At 42.0% G+C, this 22,914-nt stretch overlaps 1 protein-coding gene across 2 annotated transcripts in view; it reads right to left on the bottom strand.

The window, feature by feature from the left end:
* Positions 1-22,914, bottom strand: part of polr3c (polymerase (RNA) III (DNA directed) polypeptide C) — an 81,480-nt gene that overhangs the window by 14,483 nt on the left and 44,083 nt on the right. For both annotated transcript variants that reach the window (XM_060921724.1, XM_060921723.1), the window contains exons 5-12: positions 12,757-12,839; positions 12,531-12,635; positions 8,526-8,618; positions 8,344-8,424; positions 8,168-8,219; positions 7,953-8,013; positions 7,711-7,861; positions 2,621-2,722 (exon numbers count right to left, since the gene is read on the bottom strand). In XM_060921724.1, the coding sequence (XP_060777707.1) occupies positions 2,621-2,722; positions 7,711-7,861; positions 7,953-8,013; positions 8,168-8,219; positions 8,344-8,424; positions 8,526-8,618; positions 12,531-12,635; positions 12,757-12,839 (728 nt within the window). The remainder of the gene's footprint in view (positions 1-2,620; positions 2,723-7,710; positions 7,862-7,952; positions 8,014-8,167; positions 8,220-8,343; positions 8,425-8,525; positions 8,619-12,530; positions 12,636-12,756; positions 12,840-22,914) is intronic.

Raw genomic sequence — 22,914 nt, 5'->3', positions numbered from 1 at the left:
CTCTCTTATTAACAAGATGATTCCACCCGCAGAACTGTTGCTCACTTACCTTTTTTTTTTACCACACCATTCTGTGTAAACTCAAAGAGGTCTGTTGTGTGTGAAAACCCCAGGAGATCAGCAGTTTCTGAAATACTCAAACTAGGGATGTTAACCGATGACCGTTTGACCGGTGGTTGACCGAATCAACGTCAACCGGTTAATTTTTTTTTGGTTGTCGGTTAAAAAAAAATCAATCGTTTTGAAGCTGCCGATTTTGGAGCGGAGAACCTGGAATTCTGTGTTGTAAACGCTTGGGGCATGCCATGTGGTGTAAGGACGACAGCTGACAAATCAGAAACACCCATTCAGTCATGTCCCGCCCTCCCGCCCCAGTTGAAGACAGCTGACAAATCAGAAACACCCATTCAGTCATGTCCCACCCTCCCGCCCCAGTTGAAAACAGCTGACACTCGGCGAAAGAAAAGTGTAGACACAGGCTTTTTAGCTTACAAATTACTATTCTGTTTTTTTTTTTTTTTTTTAATTATTATTAGAAGGCACATCGAGTTTAGTCCTGCCTTGGCCAGTGCATTCTGAAAGTATGTTTCGGTCTGTAGCCAACAATGCATGTTATTGCAGTTCATATCTCTCCACACAAACTAAAGGCGCAGATGCCGACTTTTTCACGGCTGAATCGTGCAGATCCGATTTTTTTTTAGGGGGGGCGTTGGAGTGTCTAAATAATTTCATCAGAGTAAATTCTGTATTAAAATTACTAAATAAGCAAATGCTGTTGAAATTATTCAGACACTCCAATGCCCCCCCCCCAAAAAAAATCGGATCTGCACGATTCAGCCGTGAAAAAGGCGGCATCCGCCAAAAGGTGTGCCATTTGCATCCCTGTTAAACTCATAGGTTAACCGACTTTAACCGGCTAATGAGGCTCGGTGGTCAATCAAGATTTTTTTTAGTTTTCGCCATCCCCAACTCAAACCAGTCCATCTGGCACCAAAAAGACATGCTACGATCAAAGTCATACAGATGACAATTTTTCTTCATTCTGATGTTCGGTGTGAACATTAACTGAAACTGTTGACCTGTATTTGATTGATTTTATGCATTGCACTGCTGCCACAGGATTAGATAACTGTGTGAACGCGCAAATGTTTTTAATAAAGTGGACTGTGAGTGTATATTCAATGTATTGTGTTCAACCTTTTGACTTATAGTCAGAGGCGGTGCAGCAAGTTTTAGATTGGGGGGGGAAAGGTGCTGCGCGGCAAAGGTGTGCCAAATCTAGGAGGGTCTGGGGGCATGCCCCCCTGGGAAATTTTGGAATTTTTAACCCTCTAAAATGCTATTTTGAGAGGCAAATTTTGGTGGAATAAAGCTAAGTTTAATGTCCCTATTAGAGTACATTTCGTCCTTGCATTTTTTTTCTATATGAAACAGAACCAATGATACTATAACGTAATTACGTCTACTTAGTATTGTAGAGAGGATAACACCCTCTTACCATGGGTTGCTCTCAACACGTATCATGACGAAACTTCACACAGTGCTAGTCAAATATTTCAATGATTAGGTCAAATAGCCTTGGAAAATTTGAATAAACACGTAATAATACCTAAAAATTGATCACATCTCTCGGCAATCCCGTTTTGACCGAGGAATAAGCCCGTGAAAGTAATATTCCCGATCCTTCAAGGACCGCTGTCAGCTTCTGGGAAATCCAACTGACTGGTAATGACCCCAGATCGGGTGCGAATGAATTTTTTTTCCTGTTTGTTGCATATTTTTCAAATCAAAACTGTGTGATATTGGTGTATTGAAGCATGTATGAATGACATATGGGGCTGTATCGGTAAATTGGAAAAACTACATTCCCTTAATTTTCTCATGGATCTGCGCCCCCCCCCCCCAAGTGAATTAATGTAGCTCTAAAGCAGCATCAAGTTTTTGGGCGCCTAAAACTACTTGTATGCCTCGTGAACGCTATCTAGCCATCCAGACAGGACACGAGTCATCAGTCAGATACAAATGCAGCGACACGGTCATAGCCTTGCTGTCACAGGGTCCTCGCTTTGGCGCGAGTACCCCAGGAGACCAGACATGTCTAGACAGTTGCCACAGCAACAGGTTAATTAGTCCATAGAATATTAATAAATCAGCTTATCTACTAATAGTGATGGGTTTTGTAGCTCTACGTAAGCCAAATAAGGAAAATCCCGGAAAGTGGAGGTAATCGGTGACGTCAGGGCCAGGCTAATTTGCATCGGTTTTGGTGCGAATGGGTGCTACCAACCTACAGTACAAAGGGATGACGCCGGGATGAAGGGACGCAGTGGGATTTAATAAGGGAAGACAAAGGTGTGCAGCGGGCTGTTTATTCACACTACTCTCTCCTTTTCTTCCTTGTAAATAGTCAAAGGACTCCCATTGTAACTTGGGGGGCCCAGCATAATTTTTTGGGGGGGGCAGTCCCCCCCTCTGCCGCCGTCACTGATGGTGTATATTTATGTACTGTATTATGATTAGGTAAAAGTATATCAGACAACCATTACTCTGTGTGTGTGTGTGTGTGTGTGTGTGTGTGTGTGTGTGTGTGTGTTTGTGTGTGTGTGTGTGTGTCTGGAACCTTGTAGCAGTTCTGCAGCAGGAGTCTGGCAGTGGGCAGCTGGTTAACCGTGTAGAGGTAAAAAGTACGGGAAGGGGCGTGGTCTGGGGTCTTTGGGATTTCCTGGAGACACCAAACAAGACAAATGATCAGATGGACTTTATCTGCTCTCATTTACTGTTCTAAACTCATCAAATTCATTATGTTGCTGAAGATCTAAACTGTTTGGCCTGTGCATTATGGAAGGGGTATGACACAAAGTCATAGAGATATCAGTTTTTCTAAAGCAGCTTTTACAAACTGCCATTTTAACCTCACTGAAAAGTTTGTGTGGTGGTCAAGCAACGCTTGTGAATAGAGGGCGGAGTCATGGAGAAGGGGTGTGTAATTTCATGATCGAATGTACAGGGTGTTTCAAAAAAATTATTTGATATACAACCCCGATTCCAAAAAAGTTGGGACAAAGTACAAATTGTAAATAAAAATGGAATGCAATGATGTGGAAGTTTCAAAATTCCATATTTTATTCAGAATAGAACATAGATGACATATCAAATGTTTAAACTGAGAAAATGTATCATTTAAAGAGAAAAATTAGGTGATTTTAAATTTCATGACAACAACACATCTCAAAAAAGTTGGGACAAGGCTATGTTTACCACTGTGAGACATCCCCTTTTCTCTTTACAACAGTCTGTAAACGTCTGGGGACTGAGGAGACAAGTTGCTCAAGTTTAGGGATAGGAATGTTAACCCATTCTTGTCTAATGTAGGATTCTAGTTGCTCAACTGTCTTAGGTCTTTTTTGTCATATCTTCTGTTTTATGATGCGCCAAATGTTTTCTATGGGTGAAAGATCTGGACTGCAGGCTGGCCAGTTCAGTACCCGGACCCTTCTTCTACACAGCCATGATGCTGTAATTGATGCAGTATGTGGTTTGGCATTGTCATGTTGGAAAATGCAAGGTCTTCCCTGAAAGAGACGTCATCTGGATGGGAGCATATGTTGCTCTAGAACCTGGATATACCTTTCAGCATTGATGGTCTCTTTCCAGATGTGTAAGCTGCCCATGCCACACGCACTAATGCAACCCCATACCATCAGAGATGCAGGCTTCTGAACTGAGCGCTGATAACAACTTGGGTCGTCCTTCTCCTCTTTAGTCTGAATGACACAGCGTCCCTGATTTCCATAAAGGACTTCAAATTTTGATTTGTCTGACCACAGAACAGTTTTCCACTTTGCCACAGTCCATTTTAAATGAGCCTTGGCCCAGAGAAGACATCTGTGCTTCTGGATCATGTTTAGATACGGCTTCTTCTTTGAACTATGGAGTTTTAGCTGGCAACGGTGGATGGCACGGTGAATTGTGTTCACAGATAATGTTCTCTGGAAATATTCCTGAGCCCATTTTGTGATTTCCAATACAGAAGCATGCCTGTATGTGATGCAGTGCCGTCTAAGGGCCCGAAGATCACGGGCACCCAGTATGGTTTTCCGGCCTTGACCCTTACGCACAGGGATTCTTCAAGATTCTCTGAATCTTTTGATGATATTATGCACTGTAGATGATGATATGTTCAAACTCTGCAATTTTACACTGTCGAACTCCTTTCTGATATTGCTTCCACTATTTGTCGGCGCAGAATTAGGGGGATTGGTGATCCTCTTCCCATCTTTACTTCTGAGAGCCGCTGCCACTCCAAGATGCTCTTTTTATACCCAGTCATATTAATGACCTATTGCCAATTGACCTAATGAGTTGCAATTTGGTCCTCCAGCTGTTCCTTTTTTGTACCTTTAACTTTTCCAGCCTCTTATTGCCCCTGTCCCAACTTTTTTGAGATGTGTTGCTATCATGAAATTTCAAATGAGCCAATATCTCATCTCATTATCTCTAGCCGCTTTATCCTTCTACAGGGTCGCAGGCAAGCTGGAGCCTATCCCAGCTGACTACGGGCGAAAGGCGGGGTACACCCTGGACAAGTCGCCAGGTCATCACAGGGCTGACACATAGACACAGACAACCATTCACACTCACACCTACGGTCAATTTAGAGTCACCAGTTAACCTAACCTGCATGTCTTTGGACTGTGGGGGAAACCGGAGCACCCGGAGGAAACCCACGCGGACACGGGGAGAACATGCAAACTCCACACAGAAAGGCCCTCGCCGGCCCCAGGGCTCGAACCCAGGACCTTCTTGCTGTGAGGCGACAGCGCTAACCACTACACCACCGTGCCGCCCCTGAGCCAATATTTGGCATAAAATTTCAAAATGTCTCACTTTCGACATTTGATATGTTGTCTATGTTCTATTGTGAATACAATATCAGTTTTTGAGATTTGTAAATTATTGCATTCTGTTTTTATTTACAATTTGTACTTTGTCCCAACTTTTTTGGAATCGGGGTTGTAATTTCACGATCTAATAACTTTACCAATTCTCACTCAATTGACCTCAAATTTTAAAGTGCATATCACGGATAAATTCAGGAGCGAGATCAATGTAATTCTCCTATTTTATATTAAACTTTGGTCAAATATCTGTCACATTTTGCATTTTGTGCAATTTTTTTACCTTGCGCAATACCAGAAAAATTCAGTTGAAATCAAGCCATTTGAGGCGAATGGGTCCGCCTCTGAAAAAACTTGGCATTTGGATTTCCTGGCAAACATTGATTTTCGTGACGTCGCGTGCGGGACGCCTCCCTCTGAATCCTACGTCAGCGCTGGTTTGTTTATGAGAAAACGACCTGGTGGTTTTCTGCAAATTTCTTCAACGTTATCACGTAATTATTAAAATGGTTAACAGATGTATCGTAGGAAGGTGTAGCAACACCAATCTTGATGGGATTAGTACTCATCGTTTTCCAAAAGACCGGACAATGAGAGAGAAATGGGAGCGCTTGGTCTACACAGGCTGTGCACTGAAACCGTGCAAAGCTCGCGCAGCCTGCTGGCGCTTCCGCAGGTGACGTCACGAATCTGGCTCCAGACTTGCTTGGGATTTTTCCAGACGTGTTTTGTTATTTTATTTTTTTCTGCTGTAGACAGATGGCCTTGTGCAAAATTACCCTTCTGGATGAGTGTGTAAAGGGACATACTTTCATATAAAAAAAAAAATGAAATTGGTCCAGAATATGCACTTTAACAGCATGTGTGGAAACAGGTTAAAATTTTGTTTGTTTTTTGTTTTTATCTTTTTAGGTATAGAAATGCCAGTCACTGGAAAAGAAAAGGCTTTTTGTGTGTTAGAGCAGGGGTTCCCAAACTTTTCCATGCCAAGGCCCCCCAAACAGCCTTAGCTTCTGGCTGGGGACCCCCTTTGCAAACCCACAGACAATGCTACAAAATATGTAAAGAAACATCAACTTTTAGAATGTTTTCTCTTACTTTTATTCAATAGTCAATAATTGTTACATTTGTTTAGCATAAGAATATTATTAACTAACATGTTTTCAACACAAATATTTTCGCACTGAACAATAAACTGTATAACCTCCTGTAGTACCTGATTCAACTCGTTATCCATCCTTTTTGCGGCCAGTGCCTCGCGATGGAGCATGCAGTGTGTAGCCACTACATGCGGGGCCTTCTGCTTAATGAGAGCGGTCACTCCACTGATCTTCCCGGTCATTGCCGCGGCTCCGTCCGAACACACCCCCACACAACGGGTCCAGTCCAATCCGTTAGACTCGATGTAATCGTCCAAAACTTGAAAAATGTCTTTCCCAGTAGTTCTTCTTTCAAGTGCTTTACAAAATAGTATTTCCTCCACAAATCTTTCCTGTGAAATAAATCTGATGTACACAAGCAGTTGGGCCTCATTGGATAAATCTGTGCTCTCATCCAGCTGAAGTGTGAAGTATTCGCTGGCTCTCACCTGCTCCAACAGCTGAGCAGATATGTCTCGAGCCATGTCACCAATCCGTCGGCTCACGGTGTTATCAGAGAGTGGGACAGCATCGATTTTTTTTGGCAGCATCCTCACCAAGCAATTCTCGGACAATGTCTTTGGTGGTTGGTAAAATCAAATCTTCTCCAATTGAGTGAGGTTTTTTAGCACGGGCAATGTGGTACGAGGCTAAAAATTATGCCTTCAGGGCCCGCTCGGGGACAGTAGCTTGCCGGGTGAATGCAGCAGATTGCCTGACCAAATGCTCTTCTTTGCGTCTGAAGAAATCTACTGTTTTTTTCGGCATCTGTCGGATGTTTTTGTACCAAGTGACGCTGAAGTTTCGAAGGTTTTAAGCACTCGTTTGACAGGGTCTCCAGACAGAGGACGCATTTCGGGCAATCATGGCCATTTTTCTGTATGGCTGTAAAGCCATACTTAATGTATGCTGCCTCATATTTTCGGATTTTAGTTGGCCAGGACTTCTTAGTTTTTTTCGCAGCAGTGTCCTCCACAGCAGGGCTGTTGGTTTGTTCCTTCGGTCTCTTCTTCAAAAACCTGTCCACTTTGCGCTAGCAATACGCTAGCTTGAGGAGCAAAGCAGCTTGATAAATGGCGCAAACCGCAACGTCACAGGCAATCGGAGAGATGAGCATGGCAAACGACGTTTCGATATGATGTATTATTATTAATAATTATATTTTATAATAATGATTAAAAAACTAATTACAATATATATAATAATAATTATTTTTAAAAAGTATATATTTTTTCCGCAATTTTTTTGTTATTGTCCCTCCAACTTTCTGAGGCCCCCCTAGCGGCCCCCACTTTGAAATCCACTGTGTTCGAGTACGCTCGAACACAGTCGAAAATTTGTGAAATCGTTCATGGAATCCACATACCTTTTGAATCCCTCATTCAGATTTTGAGGAATAAATCTTATATCGCTCAACATTAAGCCTGTTCAGTTTCATTTGCCTAGACTATGTAGTTTCTGGGATATTTACATCTCAAATAATATCACATTTTTTTGAAACCCCCTGTATATCTGCATGTGATGAATGATGCTCTTATTATATGCTGTGTCTCTCGCAGTGAGGGACTCTCTGAGCACAGATAGCCAGTGGTGCAAAATGGAATAATCAATAAATGCATTTTTTTTAAATACCCTTACATGATGGTAGGTCTCTTTCAGCAGTTGTGCATTACCTGTAGCTGGACCAGGTTCTCAGACAGCAGAGTGTACAGCATGTCTTTAGCCTCCTTCGCTGGAATCATGGCAAAATCTTCCACCTGCTTCTGCTCCAAGTGCTTCTTCCGTAGCAACAGGCGAAAAATCCGGGCTGACCGTGAACCGAATCTGACTCCAGCATAAAGGGAACAAAATGCAATTACACACCAAAAACAGTTACGTGCTAACTTTAACCGAACCAGAGGGCAATCAAGCTCACCGCTCCTGAACTACAGACTCCAGTGTAGCTCTGGCCAGGTTAGCCAACGCTCGGTGTAGATCTGAACGCAAGTTCAGGTTCAATACTCATTTAGTCTCGATTACTCCAGTGTTTTATCCTTCAGATCAAGTAACAGCTATTTTAATTAAAAATGAAATGTGTAGCCATGACAGACTCTTGCAAACTCAGTTAAGGCACAGCGCAATCGAGGATACTGACGACGTACATCCCTCCTCCACTGTCACCTGCTTTACCCACAAACTCCATCTGAGAGAGACAGAAAAGGGGCAGAGAGAGAGAGAGAGAGAGAGAAAATGGTATATGGTTATGAAAGATATAATTGCTGAGGTTATACATCTAAGCATATGTGTAATTTCATTTCAGTTTTTACCGGATCATCCACCAGTAGAGTCAGGTACTGGTCCAGTATGGGTCTGCCGATGTTGTAACTCGGGGGGAGCGCTCGGAAGATCTTACAGAAAATATTTATCGGATAACATTTAACACCTCTATAACAACACATTAGAAAGAGAAGCAATACGAACACAATACACGTTCCCGCATGTGTTTTACCTCATTAGCTGAAACGGCTTGTGTGTAGGCAGCAGTAGCTGGTGTCGTCACTTCGCTCATTCTCAGCATGGTCCTCACAATCTCACTGCTTGTCTAAGGCGAAAAAGTGCAAAGGGGTGAAGAACAGGGGTAAATGTTACTAGCAGTGAGGTAGGTGTTCAATAAAATGCATTATTATACACACAGGACACTTTTTCGATGGAATAAAAACATGTATTCTATTCCCTTCTAGCAGGTTTCATCCATTTGGTTTGAATAGCATGCAATATTGTTAGCGTATCGCTTATCCTACGTGTATTACGCCACTCTACCCAATAGAGAATAAGCGTTGAATATGGTTTACGATATTGCATGATAGTCAAGACAACATGATGTCACACGTCGGAGCTGACGCGAATATTCAAAAGACAAAACTTTTCTGTTGCACATGTGCAGACGCATTTCTTTGCTTGCCAGGAAAGAGAAAAATGCATTGAACACCTAAAAAAACTCCTAAACCTTCATTAGATATTCTTCACGCATATTTACAAAACATCAAAAAACTGGAAAAGAGACACACTGGAGATGTAAAACTTCCACGCCAGTGAGCAACTGTGTCAATTTGTAAACAAACATGGCCGCCAGGTTTGCTTTGTTAAATACGGAAGATTTTGAGAGAATTTTGGCTGCCAGGTCGCTCCGTTGGGTGTAGCTGTCGATATTGATTTTAAAAGTAACTAAGTAAATTACATAACGAAATAAGTATGAGTGAAAAATACTGTGGTGAGTGTGCAGCCTGGAGACGGAAATCTTAGTTCCTCGGTCGTTAGCCTGTGCTAGTAGCTTTCGGTAGCACTGGCTTTACTGCTTTATTAGCATTCGCTAACACTACTGATGAACGCTACACCGGCTGGAAGGTGACTGCACTGCTGCGCTAACAGCACCGACTCGCGGTTAAGCTAGCATTGGCCTTCGAGAAAGCTGACATGAAGAGAGTGTGTGTATGTATAATAATAATAATAATAATAATAATAATAATAATAATAATAATGGCATTTTTTCATGATATATCAGATATATTCCATTCAGCTAGCGTGATATCTTACTTGTCTTTAACTCGTTCAATATAGCTGAATGGAATATATCTGATGTACCACTCAAAGCCAGCCAACATTATTTAAAAAGGACGTGTGTTACATTGATTTTATTATGAGTAAGAATGCTGTTAAACACGATAAGAAGCAGAGCGCCTCAAACCCTCTTACCCGTAATGTGATCAACGTAACACATGGCCATTTATGGATTTTCTAAAACAACGACAAAAACAATATGATAAAATCCAGTGTTCAATACACAATTTATTTTCTCATCTCTCATCTCATTATCTCTAGCCGCTTTATCCTGTTCTACAGGGTCGCAGGCAAGCTGGAGCCTATCCCAGCTGACTACGGATGAAAGGCGGGGTACACCCTGGACAAGTCGCCAGGTCATCACAGGGCTGACACATAGACACACAACCATTCACACTCACACCTACGGCAGACATGCCAACCATTACGGTTTGCCCGTAATCATTACGGTTTCGGTGGTCCAATTACGCTATTACGACTTTGAAGTCGATTATTACGGTTTTTGCTCATAATTGATATTTTCAAATTTGCCGCCAGAATTCCCACACTTGCGATTTCCCAGTCTCCCGGCAGAGGGCGCTATTACTAGAATGTCAGCCAATGCTTTAGAAACACGGTCTCTGATTGGTTAACCTCAGCAATTTTATCAAATTTCGACCAATAAGAGCCCCGCGCACATTTTGTACTTTAGAAGAAGCAAAAAATGGCTGACAGTTCAGCCGATCCGTCTGACCCGCCGCCGAAAAAAGCAAGAAAAACGATCGGCAAAACTAAGACCGTGCACCAAAAATTTAAAGAGGAATACAGTACCTTGTATCCAGTTATCACAAAATCAGGAAAATCCGCGAGTCATGCGTTGTGCACCGTATGTAATGTCCATTTCTCTGTAGCACATTCCGGTGTTTACGATGTCAGACAACACGTGAGTTCTGTCTCGCATCAAACTTTGGCCAAATCTGGAAGTGCTAACCGGACGATCACCTCGATGTTCGTTGATCGAGCCTCGATTGACAGCGTGACAAAAGCTGAAGTTTTATCACAAATTTTCTCGTGGAACACAACCTGCCAATCGCCGCAGCTGATCACAGTGGGCCTCTCTTTAAAGCCATGTTTCCCGACTCCAAAATCGCTTCGAAGGTAAGTCTGTAGATCTCTAGTCTATTATGTGATCAAGTTATGGAATAGTAAATCAGTTGTTAGCGACTCGTATTTTTGTTGCTTTAGCAAAATTCTTAGTATTTGCCTACAACTTACAAGATGTATGAATATTAAAGAAACGTTGATAAAATCACGTATTTAATTTTTTTTTCTTTTGTGTAAATTGTTGAAAATTAATCAAAACTCTCTCTCTCCATACATACACACACACACATACATATATATAAAATTTGACATTTTCCAGCATAGGACTGGCACTGTATGAGCAACTCATTATAATGTGCCTAAAACACAAGTGTATTTAATTACTGTTATAGATAGGATATGGGCGGCACGGTGGTGTAGTGGTTAGCGCTGTCGCCTCACAGCAAGAAGGTCCTGGGTTCGAGCCCCGTGGCCGGCGAGGGCCTTTCTGTGCGGAGTTTGCATGTTCTCCCCGTGTCCGCGTGGGTTTCCTCCGGGTGCTCCGGTTTCCCCCACAGTCCAAAGACATGCAGGTTAGGTTAACTGGTGACTCTAAATTGACCGTAGGTGTGAATGTGAGTGTGAATGGTTGTCTGTGTCTATGTGTCAGCCCTGTGATGACCTGGCGACTTGTCCAGGGTGTACCCCGCCTTTCGCCCGTAGTCAGCTGGGATAGGCTCCAGCTTGCCTGCAACCCTGTAGAACAGGATAAAGCGGCTACAGATAATGAGATGAGATATGTTTATTTACAGTTTTGCAAAGGGACCAAAAATTCTAATAAATACATGTACTGTGTTTGAACCAATGTTTTGTTAATTGCTGATATTTTTATATTGTAATTTGTCATTTTTGAGAGAAAACACTTCTTGTTGCTTGAAGTTATATAATAAAGTTTTCTCAGTTATTTGATAATCATTTGATTTCTTTTCAGAATATATATTCTAAAAAACCAGTATTTTTTATGTTCATTTGCAAATATTTTTGAAGTTTGACAATAACTGAAGTTGTATGATTTAATATTATAAGTATTCAAATGGTACTGATTGCCCTTTATTTTCACTGTAAAAAGCCACCAGAGGTCACCATTTCTGAATGCATTTTATAAAATTTTCCAAGCCCAAAGGGGGGCACACCCCCCTTTGGAACCCCCCTATGCACACTCTGTGTGCATTATGTCTGCCATTGGCAAACATGGACAAATATCTCAAAAACAACCATTACAGTTTGCTATCATACAGGGGTGGCATGTCTGCTATGGTCAATTTAGAGTCACCAGTTAACCTAACCTGCATGTCTTTGGACTGAGGGGGAAACCGGAGCACCCGGAGGAAACCCACGCGGACACGGGGAGAACATGCAAACTCCACACAGAAAGGCCCTCGCCGGCCACGGGGCTCGAACCCGGACCTTCTTGCTGTGAGGCGACAGCGCTAACCACTACACCACCGTGCCGCCCCACAATTTATTTTAATATTCATAATATCTCCAATTTAAAAAAAAAAATCTTCTGCCACACAATGTAGCCAATTAACAGTAAGTCTGATTGCTAAGCAACATAATAGGCTTTCGAGTAGGCAACATGACAGGCTTTAGGTTTAGGGAACACCATAAACAAGGTTGGCACATTGATCTAGAATCGAGGACTTGAACATGGCTCAGCTAATCAGATTTTATAACAGAAACTATGTGTTTATATAAAACAGTCTTCTGACATCGTATTAAATGCAATAAGACGCAGTGACGGACTGCAAGCGTCCGGTTAGTTGAGCTTCACCTGGTCCAGTTTGGAAGCTACAGCTCCGATGATGGCCTGATGTCTGAAATGTAAGTGAAACCGCTCAAAATTCACCTGCCAGTAAATTCCCTCATCACCACACACCTGAAGAGAAAGGCGCAACAAAGCAGAGAGTACGTCGTCATGTAGAATTCATGATTCATGAAGGCTGATGCTGTAGCGAATACATTTATACACATTCTGTTTTAACAGCAGAAACATTTACCTCGGCGGTTTCCAGTTTGGCTCTCTTTGCTCCTCTATCATTTGCGTCTGCATCTCCACTTGAACGCCTGCGTTTACCCCGACCTGAGAGAGCACATAGAAACAAAACACCGTCATACATCATCCTACGCTTACACAGCCAGTAGAGGGGCTCAGTGAGCTGTGCTGGTTACTGTAAGGCTGTGATTTTAAATCTCAGGAGTGCCACAGCTGGGCACTTCAAACTGCTCATTTAGTCAATTCTGTCTTACTCATGAACATTTTAGATTCGATTATTACACGTACGAATAAACATTAATGAAACTGTTTTACTCTTTTCATGGTAGTCGGGGAAAAAGCATACAGTTTGGTGTGTAAGGGTGTCGATCATCCGATAGTGTGGTCAAAGACAATATTTTACGTCACTGATCCGGTCACTGGATGTACTCAAATTTGGAAAAATGTAAAGAGCAAAACCTTTGAGTTTTAGTTTTTAGGTACTGTTAACTTAAAGTGCATATTCTGGACCAATTTCGTTTTTTTTTTTTTATATGAAAGCATGTCCCTTTACACACTCATCCAGAAGGGTAATTTTGCACAAGGCCATCTGTCTACAGCAGAAAAAAATAAAATAACAAAACGCGTCTGGAAAAATCCCAAGCGAGTCTGGAGCCAGATTCGTGACGTCACCTGCGGAAGCGCCAGCAGGCTGCGCGAGCTTTGCACGGTTTCAGTGCACAGCCTGTGTAGACCAAGCGCTCCCATTTCTCTCTCATTGTCTGGTCTTTTGGAAAACGATGAGTACTAATCCCATCACAATTGGTGTTGCTACACCCTCCTACGATACATCTGTTAACCATTTTAATAATTACGCGATGACGTTGAAGAAATTTGCAGAAAACCACCAGGTCGTTTTCTCATAAACAAACCAGCGCTGGCGTAGGATTCAGAGGGAGGCGTCCCGCACGCGACGTCACGAAAATCAATGTTTGCCGGGAAATCCAAATGCCAAGTTTTTTCAGAGGCGGACCAATTCACCTCAAATGGCTTGATTTCAACTGAATTTTTCTGGTATTGCACAAGGTAAAAAAATTGCACAAAATGAAAAACGTGACAGATATTTGACCAAAGTTTAATATAAAATGGGAGAATTACACTGATCTCGAGGGCGGCACGGTGGTGTAGCGGTTAGCGCTGTCGCCTCACAGCAAGAAGGTCCGGGTTTGAGCCCCGTGGCCAGCGAGAGCCTTTCTGTGTGGAGTTTGCATGTTCTCCCCGTGTCCGCGTGGGTTTCCTCCGGGTGCTCCGGTTTCCCCCACAGTCCAAAGACATGCAGGTTAGGTTAACTGGTGACTCTAAATTGAGCGTAGGTGTGAATGTGAGTGTGAATGGTTGTCTGTGTCTATGTGTCAGCCCTGTGATGACCTGGCGACTTGTCCAGGGTGTACCCCGCCTCTCGCCCGTAGTCAGCTGGGATAGGCTCCAGCTTGCCTGCAACCCTGTAGAACAGGATAAAGCGGCTAGAGATAATGAGATGAGAGACATTGATCTCGCTCCTGAATTTACCCGTAATATGCACTTTAATGTGACTTCTGGATCCAGCAGCAGTGCCCATGTATCCCATGTTATAAAATAACTTGATGTTAACTAGCTAAATGATAAGTACATAATTATACAGTATACGTTTTCCAGAGGCTCTACGCACATCCGAGACTGTTAGACACAGCTACCATACTAACTCAAGCTATAGAGAACAAAAAAAACATAACATCTGGTTGCTTACATCGATGTTCTCCGTGTGTTTTGTCACCCAAGGCCCTGATCACACTACAGCTCGTGATGGGTTTGCGAATACTTGGTGATGAAAAATTGGCATCATCGCCACCAATCGTGCCATGCATGGCAAATGTCCTCCGAGTTGTTTTCTGGTGCGTCTCTGCCTCAGGAGTGGCCAAAACCATCACGAAAAATTTCAATGCACGTACTGAAATTTGGTGGCAATGTTTTTGTCGGCAAACTAAGCAGCAAATACTTGGAGATGGGTTTGGGAATGTTTCCCGAAACTCGGGGAAACATTGCCAAGTCTCTTGAGATGCATTTGTCTTGAATCCATATCCCCGATGCTCGAAGGGGCCTCGGCGACACAGTGGCAAGGCACAGCCTAACCTACGCCAAGACTTGAAAAGTGCATTTACATTCAGCGATCCTTCACTGAGGTTCGTAATTGGTTGGGTGAAGGTTCATGAATATTCGGCAAATGTTTGGCGACGGTTAGACAACGCATTTGTGATTGTCGCTGATTGATTGGTGCCGATGTCATGCATTGTTGAAATCTATTGAGCAAGGCATCAGCGATCATTCTCCTGCCAGACGCCAATGCGTACAAAACGGCTCATTTTCATCGACAGCCATCACAAAGCATCGTGAGCTGTAGTGTGACCGTAGCCTAATCCGTGCATTTTATTCTTCAGCCTGTTAAAAAAACAACCCAGATACCACAGCTTAAAAACAAACAAACAAAACCCATACACTACCGTTCAAAAGTTTGGGGTCACTTTGAAATTTCCTTATTTTTGAAAGAAAAGCACTGTTCTTTTCAATGAAGATCACTTTAAACTAATCAGAAATCCACTCTATACATTGCTAATGTGGTAAATGACTATTCTAGCTGCAAATGTCTGGTTTTTGGTGCAATATCTCCATAGGTGTATAGAGGCCCATTTCCAGCAACTCTCACTCCAGTGTTCTAATGGTACAATGTGTTTGCTCATTGCCTCAGAAGGCTAATGGATGATTAGAAAACCCTTGTACAATCATGTTAGCACAGCTGAAAACAGTTTAGCTCTTTAGGCCAAGTTTACATTAGACCGTATCAGCGGATCATCAGATTAACGTTTTTAAAACGATTAGTGTGCACACAGCAACGCCAATACACGATTAGCGTGCACACAGCAACGCCAATACACGGATACGCTCGGCTCCGCAGGCATCCTGCGCTCCAAATCACTCCGCCCTGAACAGCGAGTGCCCTCTGGAGGGTGCGCACTCCGGCCCTGCGCAGCTCACAGAGCGCGCGAGTGAAGCGCACAAGCAGTGATTCGGGACTGAGCCACTGTGTGTGTGATCCCAGCGCACATCACTTACCACTTGCAAGTGGAAGGATGGCAAGCCTAAAGACAATCATAACTACACAATGGGCAGTATTTGCATCAGTATTTTCATACTTTTATACTCTTTAATGAAAGGTGATACAAGGCGGAAGTCCGCGCCGTTTTTCAGCAGTCGCGTCACATGACCAACGCCAGCGAATCAGGAAGGTGGATGTCACAGTGACGTTGTCCAATGACGACGCCAGCTAGAGCTCAGCACAGCGTATCCGCGTATTCTCAATGTTTACACAGCACCGGACCAGACACGATCTGGGTTGAATACGTGGACCCTGGCGGATTCCCGTTTCCCGGCGTTTTAATGTAAAACGGACAGTGCATCCGCGAAGAAAACGAGACAGATACGGTCTAATGTAAACTTGGCCTTAGAGAAGCTATAAAACTGACCTTCCTTTGAGCAGATTGAGTTTCTGGAGCATCACATTTGTGGGGTCGATTAAATGCTCAAAATGGCCAGAAAAATGTCTTGACTATATTTTCTATTCATTTTACAACTTATGGTGGGAAATAAAAGTGTGACTTTTCATGGAAAACACAAAATTGTCTGGGTGACCCCAAACTTTTGAACGGTAGTGTAGATCAGGTGAGCAGAAAACTGGATTAGTCAATTCCAGCTATCATGAGATTTCTAACAAAATCCACAGTAAGAATCACACACATCACACATCACATTATCTCTAGCCGCTTTATCCTGTTCTACAGGGTCGCAGGCAAGCTGGAGCCTATCCCAGCTGACTACGGGCGAAAGGCGGGGTACACCCTGGACAAGTCGCCAGGTCATCACAGGGCTGACACATAGACACAGACAACCATTCACACTCACATTCACACCTACGCTCAATTTAGAGTCACCAGTTAACCTAACCTGCATGTCTTTGGACTGTGGGGGGAAACCGGAGCACCCGGAGGAAACCCACGCGGACACGGGGAGAACATGCAAACTCCGCACAGAAAGGCCCTCGCCGGCCCCGGGGCTCGAACCCAGGACCTTCTTGCTGTGAGGCGACAGCGCTAACCACTACACCACCGTGCCGCCCCACAGTAAGAATAATTCAGCTTATTTTCACTTTTCATTCTATCATAATTTTTTTTATTGGTGGCTTCCCACCAAAATAAAGAGTTCAATTTAGCAAGGGGGAAAAAAAAAATCTAAATCTTCATCATTCCTGATCCTTTTTTCTCTTGTTATTCCATCATACTGGACCCTTTCACTCCTTTCTGGCTCATTTACTCTCTCATATGCTCACTCACTCTCCCGGATCACCTGAAAAACCTGTCTGTCACTGTGTATTCAGACTTCTTTCACGCCTGAAGCCATAATGTTGTATTATGTTTTTCTTGCCAATTGTCAGAGCAACTCACAGCAGCACAAGAACATCAGATCATAGAGTATTTTTTCCTCCCTTGACTAAAGAATCATAGATTTTCCCTTTAAAAGTGTACATAATGCCTTACTGTAATGCTTTAAAATGAATATACATCATTAGTAATGAGCAAAATGAATTAATAAAGCAGAGTGAAAAATAATATTGTTTATTTTATTATCAAGCACAAAACTATCGATAAATCGTGGCTTCTGGATCCCAGAAGAAGGCAGCCTTGTCTCAGGGTAAACCTCGCATGACATCACGTGTGGAATCCCGGTTATCTGGGTCATTTCCGTTCATCTGACTCCATGCTTGTTTACTCACCAAGATTGGATATTGTTGTTGGAATCTTACAAAAATAACGATGGGAAAGCGCTGCGTTGTGTTTGGATGTTCAAATTCATATACAACAGGACGTTCGGTTCACGAATTTCCAAGAAATGACACTAATCTACAGTGACCGTGGGTGAAGTTTGTGCAAACAAAACTTACGCCCCCTGTCAAGAAGAGGAGAGCTGTGGACAAGTTGATGACAGCCCATGTACAGTTAGGTCCATATATATTTGGACACTGACACAAATTTTCTTTTTTTACCTGTTTACTGAAACATATTCAAGTTATAGTTATATAACGAACATGGACATAAAGTCCAGACTTTCAGCTTTCATTTGAGGGTATCCACATTAAAATTGGATGAAGGGTTTAGGAGTTTCAGCTCCTTAACATGTGCCACCCTGTTTTTAAAGGGACCAAAAGTAATTGGACAATTGACTCAAAGGCTATTTCATGGGCAGGTGTGGGCAATTCCTTCGTTATGTCCTTCTCAATTAAGCAGATAAAAGGCCTGGAGTTGATTTGAGGTGTGGTGCTTGAATTTGGAAGATTTTGCTGTGAAGAAAACATGCGGTCAAAGGAGCTCTCCATGCAGGTGAAACAAGCCATCCTTAAGCTGCGAAAACAGAAAAAACCCATCCGAGAAATTGCTACAATATTAGGAGTGGCAAAATCTACAGTTTGGTACATCCTGAGAAAGAAAGAAAGCACTGGTGAACTCATCAATGCAAAAAGACCTGGACGCCCACAGAAGACAACAGTGGTGGATGATCGCAGAATAATTTCCATGGTGAAGAGAAACCCCTTCACAACAGCCAACCAAGTGAACAACACTCTCCGGGAGGTAGGCGTATCAATATCCAAATCTACCATAAAGAGAAGACTGTATGAAAGTAAATACAGAGGGTTCACTGCACGGTGCAAGCCACTCATAAGCCTCAAGAATAAAAAGGCTAGATTGGACTTTGCTAACAAACATCTAAAAAAGCCAGCACAGTTCTGGAAGAACATTCTTTGGACAGATGAAACCAAGATCAACCTCTACCAGAATGATGGAAAGAAAAAAGTATGGCGAAGGCGTGGTACAGCTCATGATCCAAAGCATACCACATCATCTGTAAAACACGGCGGCGGCAGTGTGATGGCTTGGGCATGCATGGCTGCCAGTGGCACTGGGTCACTAGTGTTTATTGATGATGTGACACAGGACAGAAGCAGCCGGATGAATTATGAGGTATTCAGAGACATACTGTGTGCTCAAATCCAGCCAAATGCAGCCAAACTGATTGGTCGGCGTTTCATAATACAGATGGACAATGACCCAAAACATAAAGCCAAAGCAACCCAGGAGTTTATTAAAGCAAAGAAGTGGAATATTCTTGAATGGCCAAGTCAGTCACCTGATCTCAACCCAATTGAGCATGCATTTCACTTGTTAAAGACTAAACTTCAGACAGAAAGGCCCACAAACAAACAGCAACTGAAAACCAGTGCAGTAAAGGCCTGGCAGAGCATTAAAAAGGAGGAAACACAGCGTCTGGTGATGTCCATGAGTTCAAGACTTCAGGCAGTCATTGCCAACAAAGGGTTTTCAACCAAGTATTAGAAATGACCATTTTATTTACAATTATTTAATTTGTCCAATTACTTCTGAGCCCCTGAAATGAAGGGATTGTGTTTAAAAAATGCTTTAGTTCCTCACATTTTTATGCAATCATTTTGTTCAACCCACTGAATTAAAGCTGAAAGTCTGAACTTCAACTGCATCTGAATTGTTTTGTTCACAATTCATTGTGGTAATGTACGGAACCAAAATTAGAAAAATGTTGTCTCTGTCCAAATATTTATGGACCTAACTGTAAATATGCATCTTTTTTTTTAATATCAGTTAATAACCGCCAGCTAATTCAATTCAATCTTTATTACAGACTCACAGCAGGGTCCATAGCGCGCGCACAAAAAAAGATGTGTCTAATGATCTAGATTGATTAGAATATATTTACATTGGCGATCGAGTCAAGGCACGAAATGATGGACACTAATATTTGCATATTTCTATCTATTATAAAATTATAATTATGATATTTATTAGTACATGTCGTGGTACATGTACTTGTACATGATTTATACAAATCTAATTACATTTTCCAGCTGTTGCCCCATGCCACTGCATCTACCCAAATCAAGACAGAATCATGACCAGAGAATTATTGGAGCAAAAAAGAAAGCCACTGATTTAATAAATGACATTTGATCTGACATTTGTACAGTTCGTCGATTCCCCTATTATCGCCCACTTCATGCTTTCTTTCAATAATTACACCGTGTCAGTCCTGCGCGCTTTGGCGCTTGCACCAGAAGGACTCTCGGGTGCGCTGTGGACTGCGTGCACGCCAAGCAGATGCTCGCACATGCGCCATTAATTATGCACACCTGCACATGATCAAGATGCATCAGTGTACGTATAAAAGGACTGTGTCAATGCACACTCGGTGCGAAGTATTACGCGACGTTTGCACACTTTGTCGAGCCTTTTTTCTCCGTGTTGATCTCCTGGTTTTCTGATCCCCGTTCCTAGTTTCCGTTTTTGGTCTGTGCCTGTGATACTCTGTGCCTCGCCTGATCCACTGCTTGTTTCTTGTTTATGATCTTGCCTGCCGTTTTGGATTGTTTGCCTGTTTGTCACTTTTTATTAATAAAACGTACTTCTGCACTTATATCCGTCTCCTACCTATCCCCTGACACACTGAATAAGTATACGTTTTAAAGGTTATATTTCTGCATTTATTGAGATACATGTACAGTTGTGGTCAGAAGTTTACATACAGTGACGTGAATGTCATCTTGGATATGAATGTCATGGCAATATTTGGGCTTTCAGTAATTTCTTTGAACTGTTCTTCTTCTGTGGCAGAATGATTGTACAGCATACATCTTTAATAAGAATAAAAAAAACACACTAGAATTTGGTACACAAGTTTTAATTTTCTTTGGGTTTTCTGAAATCAACACAGGGTCAAAATTATACATACAGGGTCAAAAAATATACATACAGCACACCACACCTCATATTTGGGTAAAATGTCTCTTTGCAAGATTCACCTTGACCAAACATTTTTTTGTTTACCATGAACAAGCTTCTGGCAGACTTCTGGTTGGATATTTCACGACTTATCATGGTAGAATTGGTAGAGTTCAATTAAAATTTGTTTTTTTTTCTTGGCATGGACTCGAATTATAAGCACGGTCCATATATTGTTGAAGTCAGGGCTTCTTTTAAGCTTAATATTAGCCTGCTTTATCCTCCACACCCAACTCTGATGCGTGTTTGGGTTCATTGTCCTGCTGTGACTCCCAAGTCCAAAGTCGTGCTCAAGTTTCTGATGGTTTATGCTGAAGAATTTTGAGGTAGTCCTCCTTCATTATTCCATCCACTTTGTGCAATGAACCAGTTCCACTGGCAGCAAAACAGCCCCAGAGCATGATGATCCTACCACCACCACCAGCTGGTACAGTGCCCCTCTGTACATGGTGGTCATTGTGGCCAAACAACTCAATTTTTTGTCTCATCTGACCATACAGATATCCTCCAGAAGGCTTTTTCTTTGTCCATATGGTCAGCTTCAAACTTTAGTTAAACTTGAAGGTGTCGGTTTTGGAGCAGGGGGTTATTTCTTGGATAGCAGCCTCTTAGTCCATGGTGATCTGAACTGTAGACACTGATCCATCAGCTTCCAGTTCATGGCAGGGCTGTGCCATGGTGGTTCCCAGGTTGTTCCTGACTATCCAAACCAAATTCCTTTCAGCTGAGGGTGACAGTTTGGGTTTTCTTGAAGCAAATAGGCTTGGCAAAGTGACGACACCTCACAATAACTTGCATACAATTGTTTGAAATGATCTTGGAATTTGCAGTTGTTTAGAAATGGCTCCAAGAGACATTCCGGAGTTGTGTACATCTGCGATCCTCTTTTTCAGATCTGCACTGAGCTCCTTGGACTTTCCCATTTTACTGTGTGTTGGTCAATCCAATGAGTGCTATAAACAAACCCTTTTTATGAAGGCACAGAGAAGCTACTAGCTGTACTCAATCATGATCACTAACAGGAAGTTAAGAGACCTCGGCCTTGGCAAGATAAGAGACATTTTGAAAGTTTCAGCACCTCTGAATTAATAATCCAAGTGAGCATATGTACATTTTTGACCCCGTGTTGATTTTAGAAAACCCAAAGAAAATTAAAACTTGTGCACCAAATTCTAGTGTTTTTTTTTAATTAAAGATGTATGCTGTACATTCTGCCAAAGAAAAAGAACAGTTCAAAGAAATTACTGAAAGCCAAATATTGCCATGACGTTCATATCCAAGATGGCATTGTCACTGTAGGGTGAAAGCATGGTGAACACCCCAATTAGATTTTTATATGGTGAAAGTAAATTTAGGAACTCAATGTTTCTTTTCAGTTAAAAAATAATCCCAACTGATTAACTTAACATGATGTACTAGTCATGTTACAAGTTTCAGCAGTCTACTGTTAAAAACAAAAATTTGGCGGCACTTTGAATACAGTACCGTTTACCCACTTTTGCATGTTACCAGTGGCCCTTTTTCTTTTGTGCATATTTTGTTTGATTCCTATGGGAACAATATTCAGCTGGCAGTCAACAGATGGCAGCAGTTATTTACTGTGCCCCCCAGCCCTTCAGCAATGACCTCTGCTTGACCTCCGAGCATGCTGTGGCAGCAGCCATTTTGGCTGGAAGCATGTGCTCTGCTGTTACTCTTTTTCCCAGTTTTCAACAGCACTTGGTCCAAAGGCCTGGTAGGTAATCATTTATGTGATAATTTAACTTCTTTTGCTACTTGAGTAAAGGTCTCATGTTTATTTAATCAAATCAATAGGAAAAAAGCAATTAATTTACAAATTATATGCCAAAATGCCACGTCTAAGATACCTGTTCAAATGTCTGTCCATTACGTCAACAACTGTTTTTGTATCATTTTTATGGCTTTTATGAAAAATTTAAAAAACTGAAGTTTAGTAAATACTTTCTCCTTCTATTAATGTCCTTATACAATTGAAAAATGTGAAAACTAAAGCTATTTTGTAAATAATACACAGGAGTGCAGACCTAAATGTACAGTGGTGCTTGAAAGTTTGTGAACCCTTTAGAATTTTCTATATTTCTGCATAAATACGACCTAAAACATCATCAGATTTTCACACAAGTCCTAAAAGTAGATAAAGAGAACCCAGTTAAACAAATGAGACAAAAATATTATACTTGGTCATTTATTTATTGAGGAAAATGATCCAA

Source organism: Neoarius graeffei, chromosome 5 (assembly GCF_027579695.1).
Source record: "Neoarius graeffei isolate fNeoGra1 chromosome 5, fNeoGra1.pri, whole genome shotgun sequence".
Lineage (NCBI taxonomy): Eukaryota > Metazoa > Chordata > Actinopteri > Siluriformes > Ariidae > Neoarius > Neoarius graeffei.
Note: the sequence above shows the minus strand (reverse complement) of the source record. Positions and strands in the feature narration are given on the sequence as shown.